Source organism: Tamandua tetradactyla, chromosome 7 (assembly GCF_023851605.1).
Source record: "Tamandua tetradactyla isolate mTamTet1 chromosome 7, mTamTet1.pri, whole genome shotgun sequence".
NCBI classification, from domain to species: Eukaryota; Metazoa; Chordata; class Mammalia; order Pilosa; family Myrmecophagidae; genus Tamandua; species Tamandua tetradactyla.
Genome location: NC_135333.1, coordinates 14,442,755 through 14,460,448, shown reverse-complemented (window position 1 = coordinate 14,460,448; position 17,694 = coordinate 14,442,755). Strand labels below are relative to the sequence as shown.

The window sequence follows — 17,694 nt, the reverse complement described above, 5'->3', positions numbered from 1 at the left end:
GAGACACTAGTGATTCTTATATTTGTGCGTTTCACTAATCTTCCTAGCCCTTCACTCTTTTCTTCTTCTGAGACACTAGTGATTCTTATATTTGTGCGTTTCCTTTTGTCCAACATTTCTTTGAAATCCAATTCAAAATTTGCCATCTTTTTTGTCATTTGCTCTTTTGTGTGTTCAAATCTGCTGTTTTATGTCTCTAGTATATTTTTGATTTGGTCTACACCATCTTTAATCTCTGTGATATCTGGTATTTCTCTGTTCTTTCAAATTCCTCCTCTAGTGTTTCCTTGATCTCCTTTATGTCATTAGCCATCCCACTGATTTTATTTAGTAAAATTATATGAACATCTTTGTCTAGTTGTTCCAAAGTCTGTGTCTCTTCCAGTGTTTTATTTTGGTCATTAGTCTCTATTGTATCTGCCTGCATCTTGATAAACTTAGTGATCTTCTCTTATCTTCCTGGCATGTAAATATCTTCGTAGGGTTACTTTGGATGTTGATTTCCTTCAGCATTCGAAACTTTTGTATTTGTGGGACAGGTATGGAGCAGGATATTGGATATGGGGAAGGGCACAACAGTCCGTTGATGGGTTGCGGTGTAGGTATATGCACAGGTCAGGGACTCTATGTTGGTGCCTGTGAGCCTGGGGTGCGGGTCATGAGGTTGTGGAGGTTCACTGTTGGGGCCTTGGGAGCAAGGTGCATCTCAGGCAGGCCTTGGAGTGCAGGAGCAGGTGTAGTGTGGGGGGCACAGAGGTAGGGCATGGCAGGAGGTGGATGAGGGGGCTGAGCACCTGTGCTGGGGCTGATATGTAGGCAAGATATGGGTGGGCCTGTGAAATGTATGTGATGTGAGTGTCAGTGTGTGGGGTACAAGGCACAGGGTGATTGGGGCACACGTGTGTGCTTGTGCGGGGGGAGGGGTCCAAGGGGACTGAGAATCAGATGCGTGAATGTGTAGGGGCGGGTCACGGGTCATGGAGCTTGTGGTACATGTGTCATGGGTAGATGATAACTGGTGGGTGGGGCTCTGACACTGTCCAGAGGTGCAGGGAATCGGGTGGGGTAGGGTTGCCCGCTTTTGCAGGGCAGTGGCTGTGTGGCACAGGTGTGCCCGCGCACACCTGCCAAAAGTGTGAGAGGAGGGCACTTGTGCCATGGGGTGGGGGAAGGGTGTGTACATGTGTGGGCTGGGGGCATTGGGTGCAGGGCTCAAGAGTTCCATGCATGGATATGTGGATGCCTAGCAGGGAGGTTGTGGTTGTGCCAATGAGTGGATCTGGGGCCAGGGCTCTGTTTTGCGTGGGTCTAGGGGGGCAGGGCCCTGGTATGCTGCAGAGAGCTCAGGAGCAGCAGGGTGGAATTGTGCCTTTGTGGGCTGGTGGCAGATGTGGCCCAGATGCGCAGGTCAGGGCTAGCCCAGAGCTGAGGGGGCGCATGTGTGCACGTGTCTGGGGAGCTGGATGCTGATGTGTGTAGAGCTCAGGGTGGGGCCAGGTAGAGTTGAACGACTGTAGTAGCTGGGCGCGGGTGTGGCCTGTGTAGGAAGGTGAGCTCCTGCAGGGTGAGCAGGGAGGGGGAGTTGGGCGTCGAGGGTCTGGTCATGAGTACAAGGGTCTAGGGATGAGCAGGGCGAAACTGTGTACTTGTACGGGAGAGGTAGGTTGGGCTGGGACAGGTTGTTCTCATGCACGGGGAAGGGGTGTTGGGGCGGGGGTGCTTGGAGCATGGTGGGAAGGGTGAGTGATAGAGTTCAGGTGTGGAGGGAGTCACAGGTCACTGGGCAGGGGTGCGATGCATGAGGGTAGCATTGTTCATTGAATGCAGCTTGGCTTGCTTCCTAGTCCTGTCTCCCAATCTGCACTCCTGTAGGCTCCAGGCCTCTGTCTGGAAATGAATACGCTAGGCTCTTTGCACTAGCTGGCCAGTCTCCTGTTCTCTGGGTCTCAGTTTTGCTCTTTCAACCAGGGCCTCCCTTTGTAGTGTACAAGACTCTCCCAGGTTACTCACACCCTGGAATCGCCCTCCTGGTCTTTATTCCTTTTCTTGCTGTTCTTTGGAGCAGGGATAAACTCGACCTATCCTATTTGCCCATCTTCCCCAAAGTCCCTAACTGAGATTTTTTTTAAGTTTCTGTACACTGTTCTGAGGACTTCTGCTTTTTCTTTATACTCTCTTCCTTACAGTGACATTATTTGTGATGATTCGTTCATTATTTATTGAGCAGCTGCATATACTTGAAGTCTTAGTTGCCTTACAACCTATAGATTTTTATTTTTGGATCAGAGTAATTTGATAAATGCATAGTAAGCCAAAATTATTTTGCCTCGTGGTGCTACATTTGCTTCTTATCATTCAAAGAACTAAATTTAGTACTTCAGTAGTTTAAACAGAGCAATAATATTAAAAAAAAAAAAATAGTAAATGCAAAATGAAGTTTGTTATTTTTGGATTTAATGCTTGTTTTAAAAGGATGGTAGTTTTAATTTGCCACAATAGTTTTCAGGTAAGTTGCTAGAGAATTAGAGGTAATACTACTATTTATAATATTCCCCTTACTTTTGAGATTAGCAGTTTGTCTAGGTTTGAGAAATTAAGATTTCAGAGAAAACAAATCAAAATGACAATTAAAAAATCTTTAAAACTTTGAATAACAAAAGTGTGTAATGAATATTTTAGTTTTGTTGGCAAAACATTTTAGATAATGTGCTATTCCTAATGACAGTTATTTTAATATAGAATTTTGTATACTAGAAAGAAAAAATAAAACTATCAGTATGCGTTGTTAATCTAATTGGGGAGGGGCTTTTTAATTTTTATTTTTAGTAACCTTTATTTGGAAAGGGTATCATATCAACTAGAATTTAAATCTGTTGTGTTATCTTAATCATTTCCTCTCATCCCCATTTTTGGATACTCCCTTAGTTTTTATTTTACCAAGGTTCACACAGTAACCACTGCTAAATAGCTGTTAAATTCAAGTTCAGTGTTTCTCAGACTGTTTTTCTTTCAGTAAAAGATTCGACAGTAATGTAGCTCATCTTTCAGGTGCTTCCATCTGCAAACAACTCAATGTGCTCTGGTGTGTGTGTATTCAGACTTCTGTGGCTATCATACAGAAGAAAATCTTGGGAAATAAAAAACTTAAAAGCAAAAACCACCATTCCCACCCTAACCCTGGCCCTCTTTGAATGTCCCTCCCATCCTCACCCCATATTACATTTATAGAGCCCATGTTTTTGTGTTTTTGTTTTGTTTTGTTTTTTTGGCATGGCTAGGCTCCGGGAATCCAAGCCAGGTCTCCAGAATTCTGCCACTGAGCCACCGTTATACCACCCAGAGCCCATGTTTTAAATGAGGATAATTTTATTCAGGAATGTATCATATTATGTTCCCGTTCTCTTTATCTTTGGATTCTTTAAAGAATTTATGTAACAGTTTTCAGTAATGAAAGAAAATCTGTAGTTTTTTTTTTTACAATAAGACATAAAACATTATAAGCTATATATACCTCATGATTTCCATATAACTGATTCAAATGATGTAAAAAATTTGTCATTTGATACACTCAGCAAAATCAGCTGATATAAATTCTCTCAAAAAGTAAAATGTGAATTTAATGGAAAAGAGTATCTTAAAGATTTGGCTTCTTTCCTTTTCGAGAAGTATTGCAAAATTTTCTTGTATAGCAGCACAAATTAAATCCCACTTAATATGCCTTTTTTCTTGGAGATTTCCCTATTTTTATACATTACTGTATTATAGGTACCTAAAAACAAAAATCTTTGGTATTCTTTCTATTATTTTCTTGTATTTATTAACTTTTAAAATTCCTTTCAGTCTCGTAGTGTGGATAAGCAACATGCAGTAATCAATTATGATGCCTCTACAGATGAACATTTGGTGAAAGATTTGGGCAGCCTAAATGGGGTAAGTTAAGAGTTTGTTTAATATTGTAAGACAAATCTGTTTATATTCCCTGTTTGTATTATATTTCCTTTATCTTAAGTTCATTTCATATTTTACTCTTTCAGGTTTACAGCACTTTGGGGCACACAACCAAAATATGAAAGTAGCCTTTGTTCTCAAGAAACTGTATAGACAATGAATACTTAAGAATTTTGGAAAGGAGGGTAGTTGTTATTATATGTAACATCTCTTTGTATGTAAAGAGGACTTCTTTAAGGAGAAGAGACCAAAACGAACTCAGTTTATGACTTGAATTTATGTGTGGGGAAAAATAGTGGAAAATCATGGCAATAAACATGGAAAACAGCACTCTTGGGGAACAAATAAGTGTCTGTTAACTTCAGAAAATAAAGGTGGAAAGGTGATTTGATGCCAGATGGTGGAGGAGCTTCTGTAGGGTAAAAAGAGATTAAACACACCCATTACCTTAACAAATATAATGTGTGAATTAAACCCTAATGTTCATTATTTATTGCTTTTTTTGGATTCCTACTTTGAAGATATTTTTGTGTTACTGCAGCAACTTTTTCCTATTTCTTTATATGGTCTTTCCACTTTAGCAGAACATAAGTGACCATATAATATAAGAGAATGCTGAAACATTAATAATTTCTATTTTTTGCAGTTTCTCAGTTTTCTTATGACTTTACCAATACAAGCATCTGTAAATATAGTGCTCTTCATATATATGCTTTTGAAATTCTTAAAATACATTTAACAGAAACTAAATGTATCCCAACTACTTTAAACTGCTATTGCTTTTCAAAATATGCACTACAGCGTTATATAGAAAACATATGCAGAAATTTGACAAATATGGCAAAACATTTATTTTTCAGATCTAAACTGACCTGCTACTGAAGGACTTTTATATTTATTCCTTGAGATGTTTTATGTTGATTTTATTCAGTCCTTTGTGTCTTATGGCATATATAATTAAGTCTGATTTTTGATCTTTGCACTGAACTTCTTTATACTTGGCATGTACTCATTTTTATAGACTTATTCTCCATCACACTTACCTCCCCATACCTTCACAATAGTAGGCTTCCTGCTATACTGTCTCCTTTCTCCAAATAATTTATTAAGCTTTCTTCTGCCTGGTAGTTCTCCCTCCATTCCATTTATAAAGGTTGTACTTATTCTTAAAAATAAAGTAAAGGAAGTAACAAGAAGGCAATTATATTTAGGAATATCGACTTGCTGATATTGTTGGGTAGAAATGTTGTAACATGAGGCCTATAAGTAGGCTGTTTTGATTCCCATTTCCTATTTACCAGAATTACTGTCTTCCTTCTCCACCTTCATAAACCTTTGTTTTAATCTCTATTTTGGGTGCTTTATCAGCCTTGTAGTAAACCTACTTTTGCATATCTGTTCCTTTGCTGGATTAAGAGCTCCTGAACAGGTTCTACACCTTATTCTTCTGTTAATAGACCACAGCGCCTAGCACAGGGCTCTGCATAGTGTGTGAACCCAACAAGTCTCTTAAATGGAATTGAATTGATTTTCTGTCTCATGGGCTTTATAGAGAAATTTTTTTCAGCTACCACTGTGTTTGAAGTATTTTAACAATGTTATTCTGCTTTAAGAATACATATATATATATATATGTATATATATATATGTATATGTATATATTCTGTTTTTAAGCCTAGAAATTTCACCTAGACCACAATGATGTTCATACGTGTCTTTAACTTATTATCTTGGAAAATAATGAGTGAGAATTATACCACAGTGTTTAAGTGTTTCAAAAGACTATAATCAAATATGAAAATTTGGTACTGGTTGTAAAAAAAATAAAATCAGATGAAATATGAACACACCTCTTTCTCTAGACTGACTTTTCTCCTAGTATGCCTATAATCAATAATTCTGTGAAATAGAATAACTCATAGAAAGCAACATCTGCATGTTGAACTTAAAATAAGGACCTGATTTGAGTCCCAGATCTATAATTTACCAATGGTGTAACCTGGGACAAATCATTAATCTCTTTGAAATTTAGTTTCCTCAAACATATTAATGTTAGTTCCCCAAGTTGTATGAAAATGTAATGAGTTGATGTTTATGATAGTGAAAATCTTAGATTTTTAACAATGCCACTACTATAACATAGTAAAATGATAATTCCCGCTCTGCAGTATTGTTAGCAGGATTAAATGTAACAATTCATGCATGTGCCTGTTATAAAACTTTAAAGCATTATGCAAATTATAAATATACTGTTACGCAAATAACAGCCCAGGAAAAATGCCAGGAAGGACTTTGGGCGTAGCTAGGATAATGACAAAAGTCTATGAACTACCAGCTATTCTGCATTTTATTTATAGAACAACTTGCAGACTATTATTCACATCTTTACTCTTAGTATTCATATAATTCATGTAATTTGAACCATCCAATTAAAAGCAGTAATTTTAGATCCAGTGGGTACAGTGTAGTGTATGACCCTAGTTTGAATACTTACAAGTAATGTAACCTTGGGCTAGTTACTTATCTATTCCTCAGTTTTCTCATTTGTAAAATGGAGGTGATGTTATGGAGCTCACCTCACAGGTTGTTGTGAAAATAGAAATGTTAATTTCAGACACTACAGTGTATGGTACACAGTAAGCATTCAATAAACATTATTATTATTTGTTCTAGTTTGCTACCTGCCAGAATGCAACATACCAGAAAAAGAATGCTTTTAAAAAGGGGAATTTAATAAGTTACTAGTTTACAGTTCTGAGGCCAGAAAATGTCCCAATTAAAGCAAGTCTATAGAAATGTCCAATCTAAGGCATCCAGGGAGAGATACCTTGGTTCAAGAAGGCCGATGAAGTTCAGGGTTTCTCTCTCAAGTAAGCAGGCATATGGCAAACATGGTCAGGGTTTCTCTCTTGGCTGGAAGGGTGCATAGTGAACGTGGCATCGTCTGCTAGCTTTCTCTCCTGGCTTCCTGTTTCATGAAATCCCTGGGAGGCATTTTCCTTCTTCATCTCCAAAGATCACTGGCTGGTAGACTTTCTTTTTCTTGTGGCTATGTCATTCTCTGCTCTCTCAGAATCTGCCTTTCTCCAAAATGTTTTCTCTTTTATAGGATTACAGAAAACTAAGCAAGACCTACCTGAATAGTTGGAGACACATCTCCACCTAATCCAGTTTAATAACCACTCTTGATTGATTCACATCTCCGGGGGGATGATCTAATTACAGATTAAAACATATAGTATTGAAGAGGGATTAGAAGAAATGGCTGCCTTTACAAAATGTGATTAGGATTAAAACGTGGTTTTTCTAGGGTACATACATCCTTTCAAACCAGCACTTTATTATAGTAACATAAGCAGGTAATATAAGTTTAGCATGCTGGAATGAATTGTACATACTGTGTTTATCTTCCCACCCAAAAATATACTCTCAAGGGACCTTGATCTATACTTTCTGTTATTGCCACCAGAAATGAGTTTCTTCTTCCTGGGGAAACTGGAGCAGTTCTGTTGCTGATGCTTTAGTGGGCCATTTACCTGCAAGCCTCTTGAAACTTACCTGTGGAATCCTCGTTTGCCTTCTTGCCTTCTCTCTCCACTGAAGCATTTGCCCCTCTGATAGCCACAATGGTTTCTGCTCTACCACACCCATTCCATTCCTTCTGTTATTAGTCTGTCCCACCTCCTACACATATTTTGGCCCCTTTTGGGTCTTTTTTTCACGTTGGAGAATTCTTGCCAGCATCAGGCCTATGCAACATAGAGTGGGGAAGGGTCCTCTTTGAAGATATGAATGGAAAGACTAGGGAAGTATTCTTTTATCACAGGCAAAACAATGGAAGTGGCTGAGTTTTGCCTCTCCATTCAACTTCCCAGGGCATAAATATAATATATGGTGGTTGTATGATTTTATACCATCAATTATGTAATTTAGTTGTTATGTAAGTAGGTATTTATCTAGTTTGGTTTGCTTTGGGTGTTAATGTTTTGGATGGGGGAGTACTGGCACCTGCCCTTTCTTGGCCTCCTAAACTTGCTTGATGTGGAGAAATATGATTTGTAGTTCAGAGACCTGAGTTTGACATTACTGCTACTGAACTCCATGGTCTTGATTGTTAGTTCACTCTATGCATTTTCCTTATCATTTCTACCAGTTAGATAAGATGTGATCAGATGGAGTTGACGTAAGAAGCAAAACCTGTTTTTCTTTCTACTTCTAATTTATTAAAATGTTTCATTTTAATTTTCTAAGATGATTCTTTAGATTTTCTCTCCTCTTTTTGTAATTTGAGGCCTTCAGGAGATGATTTTCAAACACATGTTTTCACTTGCATTTTGTGAGCTGGTTTGTGTCTAGCTCATATTTCATAAGCCTCTTTAGACCTTAGGGAACGTTTCTGCCATAAATGCCAGCATATTAGAATTCTGTTTCTTGATCTCTGAAAGTGCCTAGTACATGTTTTAAACGCATATATGTAGATTTGCTTAATATTTAAGAAATATGCAATCTTAAGCTTTAAAGGGGTCTTATAGTTCATCTTAGACCATGTTGAGTAAGTATGGTATTTTAGGATATTAGAGGCAGTTTCAAATAAAATTGGCTTAGAACTGGTATACCCAGTCTTTTATCTTCTACATATTATCACTGAATTAATATTATCTTTCATTCTTCTGTTTTCCTTGCCATCATTTTCTTCAGATTTTATGTTTTGTAATTATACGCAGTATATTTTGGTAAACTCACAAGATGTAAGTTTTGAAACACTTGGAAATGTTCATTTTGGGAATAAACCCCTGATTTTTTTATTTTTGATAGATTTAGAAATGGTATTTTATGGCATGTTCCAAAGTGCCACTTATGCATAGAAATTTGATAGCAAAATCTCTTTATCTCTTCTACTGCACATTATTCAAGACCCTTACCATAGAGGGAGCCTTGCCTCATAATTATTATGGCCAACTTAAATCCAGTGGAATAGAAGGTGGAAAAGTAGAATTCAAGAGGAAAGAAATAAGTAAAAATTTTTTAAATTTCAGTTAATCAGAGGAAAAAAATGTTGAGTATTTATATGATTCTAGGCAATTAAGTACAACATTGTTCTGTGTTCTGTAAATAAAGCAAATTCTAGGTCTTTAATCCTCAGTATGCTAGGAAGAATGTAGCCACCAATTACCATCTGTGTCCAGTGGACCCTTTTTATTTCTTATATGTGTTTTTAAATATTTTTACAAATAATTTACAGAACTGAGAATAAAGAGATGGTGAAAATTGATTTGAAGTTTTCGTAAAATTTTAGGCATAACAAACTCAAATTTTTGGTTCATTTTTTCCTAGTTTTGAAAGGTATATAATAAAATGGGCAGTGTTCATGTATGCAACTAACTCCTCATCACTTGTCATATGAAAATGTATGTATCCATTTTTGAATTGTTGATTCTGCATTTCAGGTCCATCTCCAGTTGTTTCTAACTTATAATTATTTCTGGTTCTTCTTGCTCTTCACATTGTCTACTAAAATCTTCAACAGCTTATAATTTTGTGAGAGAATAACTATCTTCTTTGTCCCATAATTACAAAAAAAATCTTTTTTTTAAATTTAGAAATAAGAATTAGATCAATACTATAATTTTATTTCTGTGTCATCTATTTCCTTCCATTCACCTTTGACTGAGCTATACCTTAAGCATCTGTCCACTTAAAAGACACAACAAATAAGTTTGAGAACATAATCATTAAAAAAACGAAAGAGTACTATTACAATTTCTTTTGAAGAAAGGTGGTTTGGGTTCTAGTTGTAAAGTAATGTTTGAAGCCCTTCTTATTGAATGACTAACTGGATAAAAGTGCCATATATAACGTTTTCTACTCTCAATTCTTGTGTTAGATAAAACTCATCTAGGACATCTTCTAAAGATTTAGTCATATTTTGCTCACGGTATCAGTTTTACTGTCGTTATTAGAGTCTTGAGTGTTGCTATCTGTCTCTTTATATTCATCTGATTATTAAGAAATGTTTGTCACTTTTCTTCTCTTTGCCTTTATGAACTCTAAATGAAAAATACTGTATTCTCAGTGGTGCTCAGTGATAGCAGCAACAACAAAAAAAGTGCACAGATGGTAACTCTGGGTATCCTTTATATCTTTTTGAAAGTAGATGAAGTATTTTGAGCAATGCATTAGGAAAACTCAAAGATGATGAAATAGGGATCATTCTTCTAGGTCTGTGCTTTCCACCATAGTTGCTACTAACTGTGTGCAACACTTGAAATGTGACTGGTCTAAATTTCAAAGACTTAGTACAAAAAGAAAGCAATATAAAATGTCTTAATTTTTATATCGATTATATGTTGAGATGGTAATATATTAGATATTATGGATTAAATAAACATATTGTTAAAGTTAATTTTACCCTTTCTTTTTGTGCCTTGTAGAAAATTTAGTACGTATATGTGCTTTGCATTTGTAGCTTATAGTGTATTTCTTGTTGATAACATTTTCTAGGTAATTCCCTTATTTTAAAATTATTTTAGTCTTTCAGTATAGTCAGAAATAATCGATGAGTAGGTATGTAGTTAATTACTAGGCTGATGAAATTGCAGAATGTTTCAAGATATAGGAATAGTAGGATCACAAAAATCCTGTAATGTATGTTAGATTCATAAAAGAGTGTTAAAAATCCATATGGTAGTTACACAATTGAGTGAGTTTGATTCTGGTTTTTAAAGTAAATTTTCTCTTTGTTTTTTTGGGAAGAATTATAGGAATGAAAGTAACGAAATATCAATCCTTACAAATAATTAGAATTGTTCAAAGTTGCTAAAATTGGGTCAGGGAATCCTGATGGTAAATGAGAATTAACTGTTTTCTGCCTTGCAGTTTGCCAGCTTTTCTTGGCATCATCTTTTTGGAACTGTTCTAGTTTCCTAAAATTGTCTGGAAGCATGATGGACTTAATTAAAAATTAAAACATCTTAAGTTTAAAGGCACTACAACCTGATTCTTTATGTGGTGTCCTAGTTTGCTAGCAGCCGGGATGCAGTATACCAGAAACAGAAAGGCTTTTAAAGGGGGGAATTTATTAAGCTGCAAGTTCACAGTTCTAAGGCTGTGAAAATGCCCCTATTAAAGCAAGTCTATAAAAATGTCCAAATTAAGACACCAACAAAAGGTTACCTTCACTCAAGAAAGGCCGATGAAGTTTGGGGTTTCTCTCTCAATTGGGAAAGACACATGGTGAACATGTCAACATCTGCTAGCTTTCTTTCCAGGCTTCTTGTTTCATGAAGCTCCTCCAGGGACATTTTCCTTCTTCATCTCCAAAGGTCTCTTGCTGTGTCTGTAGCTTTTGTGGCTCTGAAGCTTTCTCCAAAATGTTTCCTTTTCTAAGGGATTCCAGTAAACTAATCAAGACCCACCTGGAATGGGTGGAGTCACATCTTCTAATCAAGGGTTAATACCCACAATTGCGTGAGTCATATCTCTGGGATAATCTAATCAAGTTTCCAGCCTGTAGTGCTGAATAGAGATTAACAGGGCTGCCTCCACAAGATGGATCAGGATTAAAACATGGCTTTTCTAGGGCATATTATCATTTCAAACCAGCAAATGTAGTAATAGTGATATTAGGGCTTGGTGTGATATAAGTATCCATGACACATCTGATGTTAGCTGTTTTAGCAACCATATTGTATGTACTTGTAAGTATCACATTTGAGAATTTGCTTGCCTGAAATGTAAGAATTAATGCTTCATTTGTAACCTAACATCTTTTTTTCTTGTAGACTTTTGTGAATGATGTAAGAATTCCAGAACAGACTTATATCACCTTGAAGCTTGAAGATAAGCTTAGATTTGGATATGATATCCTTATATGATTTTGTACACTTATTGAATTGGCATGAATGAACATTTCTTGAAACATAAGAATTCACATTATAGGTATGCTAAACATCTCTGTCTTTTGAGTGCCTTCCCATACTAAAATTCATGCTTAAAAATATTTTTTCTTTGGTTGCTATGTCTGGTCCTAAAAATAATCCTGGAAAAGTTGAGAGACTCTGCTTCCCTCTGGATGGATGGCTGGGTGGATGGATAGACAGACAGACAGACAGACAGCTAGATTCAGCACAGGTCGTATTGGATATCAAAGGATATAATTGTGGAGATGACAAAAGAGTGTTTAATTTTAGCCCAGCCCAAGGATTATTTTCAGGTGGTTGAAGATGGTATAAATCAACTCCCCTGAAGAAATGTAAGAATGTAAACCTACCCTTTCCTTCCATCTCCATCCTTGACCCCATTTCACCATTTAAGTATTAGATGTATATTGCCTGTTTAATTGAAACTTTTATTATTTTGTGACTTTTGAGACCACGTCTCCCTGATTAAATGCATTATGTATTTAGTGTGCTTTAAAAATTATTTTCTTTAATAGTAGGATTCTAAGAACTGAATAGGGATATGACTATATTCTACTGCATAAGCGAAAATAAAGAACCCCTTCTTAATGGATTGAAGAAGAATAAAAGCATTTCTGAAATGCTATAATAGTCAATAAAAACTCCAGAAAGAACTCAAATCTCCAAGTGGCAAAAAAAAAAAATGTGTCAGATAAGCATTCATTTCACAATTATTTATTAAATGTTTCATATGTGTCAGACACAGTACCAGCATACAGCAGTGAATAAAACAAAAATCCCTGTCATCCTGGAGCTTACACTTTAATGGGGTTGGAGTGAGCAAAGTTCTATGGAAAAAAAGTATGTGGAGGGGGGATACAGAGAACCAGTCGTTATGAGTGGTAAATTAACAGTGTTCAAAAGGATGTCATAGAAGACCTCGCTGAGTAACCAGAATCGAAACAAGGATGTGGAGAAGTGAAGGTGTTGCCATATAGATTATCTAGAGACAGAGTTTTTAAGGCAGTTTGAAGAGTAAGTGCAAAGGACTTGAAGCGGAAACGTGTTTCGCATGTTTGAGGAACAGCATCAAAAACCAGCATGGTTGGAGCCAGTGAAGAGTAGAAGGATATGGGGGCCCAGAATATATGAGTCCTAATAGGCCATTGTTAAGATTTTGACTTATTCTCAGTGAAATGGGGGAGCCTATATAAAGTTTTGATCAGAGGAGTGATATGATTTACTTGTTAAAAAAGATCACTGTGACTCCATTTGTTCACTGAAGGTGGGCATGAATGGGAAGAGGGAGACAGTTAGGAGGCTATTGCAATAGCCCAAGTGATTAATAGTGGAAGTGTGGACCAGGATAAGAGTAATAGAGACAATTGGAAATGATGATTCTGGATATATTTTTAATATGGAGCCAATATTTCCTGGTTAGAATAGTGGAGTATGGGAGAGAGGAATCAAGGAAGAATACAAGATGTTGGTTTAAGCAATTGGAAAATAGAGTCATCATTAACTGACAGAATTCTGTGGGTAGAGCATCTTTGGTGGAGAAAATGGGAAAAATCTTCTCATGGAATTTGCTTTTGCTTTCATCGAATTTTCTCTAATGTTTTTCTCTTTTCTATTTGATTTCTAACATCTTTATTATTTCTTTTCTTCCGTGTAGTTTGGGTTTAATTTGTTTAATTTCATTGTGGTCAGAGAATATACTTTGTATGTTTAAAATCCTTTTAAATTTATTGAGACTTCTGTGGCCCTGCTATGGCTTATTTTGTAACTGTCTTGAAAAAATGTACGTATTGCTGTTTGTGGGAAGAGAGTTCTAAAAATGTCTGTAATGCCAAGTTGGTTGGTAGTGTGGTTCAGGTCTTCTCTATCTTACTTATTTGTTGTCTACTTGTTCTGTCAATTATTGAGAGATTGAAATCTCAGATTAAAATTGTAGGTTTTTCTGTTCTGTCTTGCACAAGGTTTTGCTTCATGTAATTTGAAATACTGTTACTAGGTATATAAACATTTAGGATTATTGTGTGCTCTTGCTAAATTGACCCCTTTATGAAAATAATCTATTTTATTCCTGATAATACTTTTTGCTCTGAAGTCTCATTTGTCTTATATTAATACAACCACTCTTTCTTTTCATTAGTGTTAGTATGATATATCAGTTTCCATTCTTCTCACCTATATGTCTTTATATTTAAAGTACTTTTCTTTTAACCAGCTTGTGGTTAAATCTTCACCTTTTTTTATATCTAATTTTGTCATTTCTACCTTTATTTGGGAATTTAGACCTTTTATATTTTATATTTAATGTGATTATTTTAGATTTATTACTATCATCTTGATATTTGTGTTCTACTTGTTGCAACTCTTTCTTTTGTTTTCTTTTTTTAAACAATGCATGTTTATTATCTCCCAATTTCTGTGGATCAGGAGTCCAGGCACAGCTTAGCTGGGTCTTCTCTTCTTCGGGGTCTTTCACAAGGCTTCACTTAAGGTGTTATCCAGGACTGGGGTTGCTTTTCCAAGTTCACATGATTGTTGACAGATTTCATTTCTTGAGAATTGTTGTACTGAGGTCCTCAATTCCTGGTTGGATTTTGGCTGGAAACTGACCTCAGTTCCCTGTGAGGCAGGCCATTCTAACAGTGTAAGCCTATTTCATCATATTGTGCAGACTGAGAAAATAATAGACTCTGATAGAAAATGTAGGGTTTTTTTTAATAAACTTTTTATTTTGAAATACTGTCAAACTTACAAGATAGTTACAAAAAATAATACAAACCCCATACAGAGAACTGCAACATATTCCTGTTCACCCAGATATCCAGATCCACCACTATTAACATTTTGCCACATTTGTTGTATCATTCTATCTATCCATTTATCAATCCATCTAACTGTGTTTTGAACACTAGAGTGTAGGTTTTAACATATTCCTTGAACACTTAATACTCCCATGTAATACTGCCACTTTTCCTAAGAACAAGAATATTCACTTATATAATCATCTTAAGTAAAGTTAACAAGTTCAAAAAGTTTAACATTGATATAAACTTTACAGTCTATATTACATTTTTTCATATGTTCCAATAATGTCCTTTTGAGCCTTTTCTTCTCTCCTGTCAGCTCTTCTCCAGAATCATGCATTGCACTTAATTTTTGCTGTATCTTTGTTTTTAACTTGTGGAAACATATATGCAATATAAACTTTCCTATTTCAAGTATTCCCAGGCCTACCATTCAGTGGGTTTAATCACATTTACAAAGTGATTAAAGGTGGTACCCTGTTCCTTAAGCCTGTATCCAGCTAGTGTTATGGCAGAACTTCCCTTGAACTAACAAAAATCTAATAATAACAAAAAAAAGTGGAAGTAATAAAGAAAACACTTTCCCAGTCTTAGCAGATTGATCTGTGTAAGTTCTCTCCTTCAAGGCTTATCCATACAGTGATTTTGGAGAAGAGCAAACATGGGGACCTCCCTGGTCCTTTCTTTACCTGTATCTTTATCTTGGTCATACGTATGTGGCACAGTGAATTCCCCCATTTACATAGATATGAATGTTCCCTCTTCCCTAGGGAACAGTTTCCTCACAAGCCTGGGCATTGTATTGTATGTCCTACAGTCAGTAATACTTACAGGAAGCCACAGCTTGACTGTTCTCCCATAGCATTCTGTACTTACATGGAGGGCAAGTTCTTGGATGGCAAGCCTGTGACAGGTGTCCTGGTTTGGTTCTTCATGCTACCAGTAGGGGAGTTGGCCCACACATACATGCTCCCATTATATGTGTAAGGGTTACCCTGCTTCTTCTTGACTTGGATCCGGGGACCTGTACTGGGAGCACAATCCAGCTCTGTGCCAAGCCAGAAAGGGGATAGTCGAGGGACCAGCTAGTATGCCATGAAATTTTACTGCTTTTAAGTTGCCATTTTCTCGATTTTACTCTTGCACTGTTTCTGCATTCCTTAAACTGTTTTCTGAATCTTTGAGAATGATGTTTCTGCCAATTTTTGCTCGTTGTTCAAATCTTCTGTGGGGGGCGATAGAGCCCTAAAGCTTTTCACTCTACCATCTTCCTCACCTATTTCTTGTTCTTTTTTTTTTTTTTTTTTTCCTTTTCTGACTTCTTTCGAATTATTTTAAAGTATTTTATGATTCCATTTACTCCTTTGCTGGTTTGTTGCCTATAACTTTATTATTATTTTAGTGGTTTCTTTAGAAGCTATAATTGCATCATTGATGTCAAGTTATACCTTCTGTTGACATTATAGCCCTTCACATATAGCATAACAACCGTACAATTCTATGAGAAATCAGCAAAGAAAATAAGAAACTGCTAGTGAACTAGGAGGAAAATCAGTATGATATTGGCGGGTATACAGTTATTGGAAAACAATTTAGACGTTACTTATGTACGTCTCAGTCTTAACTCTTCCACCAAGGTCCTCCTCCTCACCATCCTATTCATGTGAGTTTCTCACTTAGTACCTTAATTTCTTCATTAGTATTATTTCTATTTCATGAGGAAGGTTTTTGCTCCCACCATAGTGACCCACAAAATGATTGAGTTAATCATATTAGAAATGAGGTAAAAAACATTGTCTTAGCATCTAAACTCATGAAGATTCTATAACTGGAACCCTGTATGTGACGCTGTTTGCTATAGCTTAGGAGTACAAAAAAATGGCTACTAAAATGACCAGGGATGGTAAACCTATTTAAAAATTAAGGCTTGTTCATTCAGAGAAGTTTTTTCCTGATTAAATGTGGTTTATATCTATAATAAAACCATGATGGAGATGAGCACACTTCCCAAATTTCAAAATTGAGGATATTTCTCAAAGTTTAAAAAAACTGAATTTTAAAAATTAATGGAGATGAGCTATCGGATTAAAGAATGATCTGATGCAAGAAAAGATAAAATCAGTTGTTGAAAAACTGTGTTCCTATCAGTTGGGACTAGGTGTTCTCATGCTAAAATAAAATGAAATATTTTCCTGAAGGTATAGACAAAACTAAGCTAACATAAAATCCACCCCCCCCACCTTGAAGGTTTTGTGGAATCTTAATGTAGCATAATTGAATATTTCATCATTAAATGTGGTCAAATAAAGGAAATTTCCCATATTGCTTTTGAGAAGATCCAAAAAGAAAAATTATATATGTTTTATAGCTTTAAGGATAATTTTTAAGATAGCCTTCTTATAATTTACTTAAAATCACACATATAAAATATAATTTAGAAAAATGCTTTCCCCCTTCTTTCATATTATAAAATAATTTTATTCAAGTATTCTTATTTAACTGAGTTTACTGTCTTCAACACTATAAGACTCACATTTATTTAGTTATGTAGATTTTCAGAGACTAGTGCATTGATCCTCATCTAAATTGTTTGAGCATATAACACATTTTGAAACCATGTCTTGGTGGAGATCCTGTCCCAAGTGACTAGAGCCCATTCTGTGACATTAGGCTTATTAAAATTTTTCCCCTTTTCATCTACTAAGTATGTATTGGTATTTCCCCAGTGGATTCACTTAATGAATTAATGTTATAAATGATTAACTTGTTCGCAGTGATACCTGACACTTGGTATGTTAAGGCCATATCCAGAGGTATAGGTAAATCTGTTTACAGTTTTGTTCTCTCTTTAGCCTTGTCATTATGATAAAATGGAATATTTTAGAACACATTAGTAGTATTCAGATGAGTTTTCCAGATGTCACTTTTAGATAAACATTTCTTGAATAAACTGAGCATAGCAGTCTTTTTTATGAATAAGCAAGCAATAATTTAAACTTTTTATAACTTATTGATATCATGAGTAATTG

At 35.8% G+C, this 17,694-nt stretch overlaps 1 protein-coding gene across 8 annotated transcripts in view; it reads left to right on the top strand.

The window, feature by feature from the left end:
* Positions 1 to 17,694, top strand: part of CEP170 (centrosomal protein 170) — a 187,161-nt gene that overhangs the window by 62,735 nt on the left and 106,732 nt on the right. For all 8 annotated transcript variants that reach the window (XM_077168469.1, XM_077168468.1, XM_077168472.1 and 5 more), the window contains exons 3-4: positions 3,841 to 3,930; positions 11,730 to 11,811. In XM_077168469.1, coding sequence (XP_077024584.1) covers positions 3,841 to 3,930; positions 11,730 to 11,811 — 172 coding nt within the window. The remainder of the gene's footprint in view (positions 1 to 3,840; positions 3,931 to 11,729; positions 11,812 to 17,694) is intronic.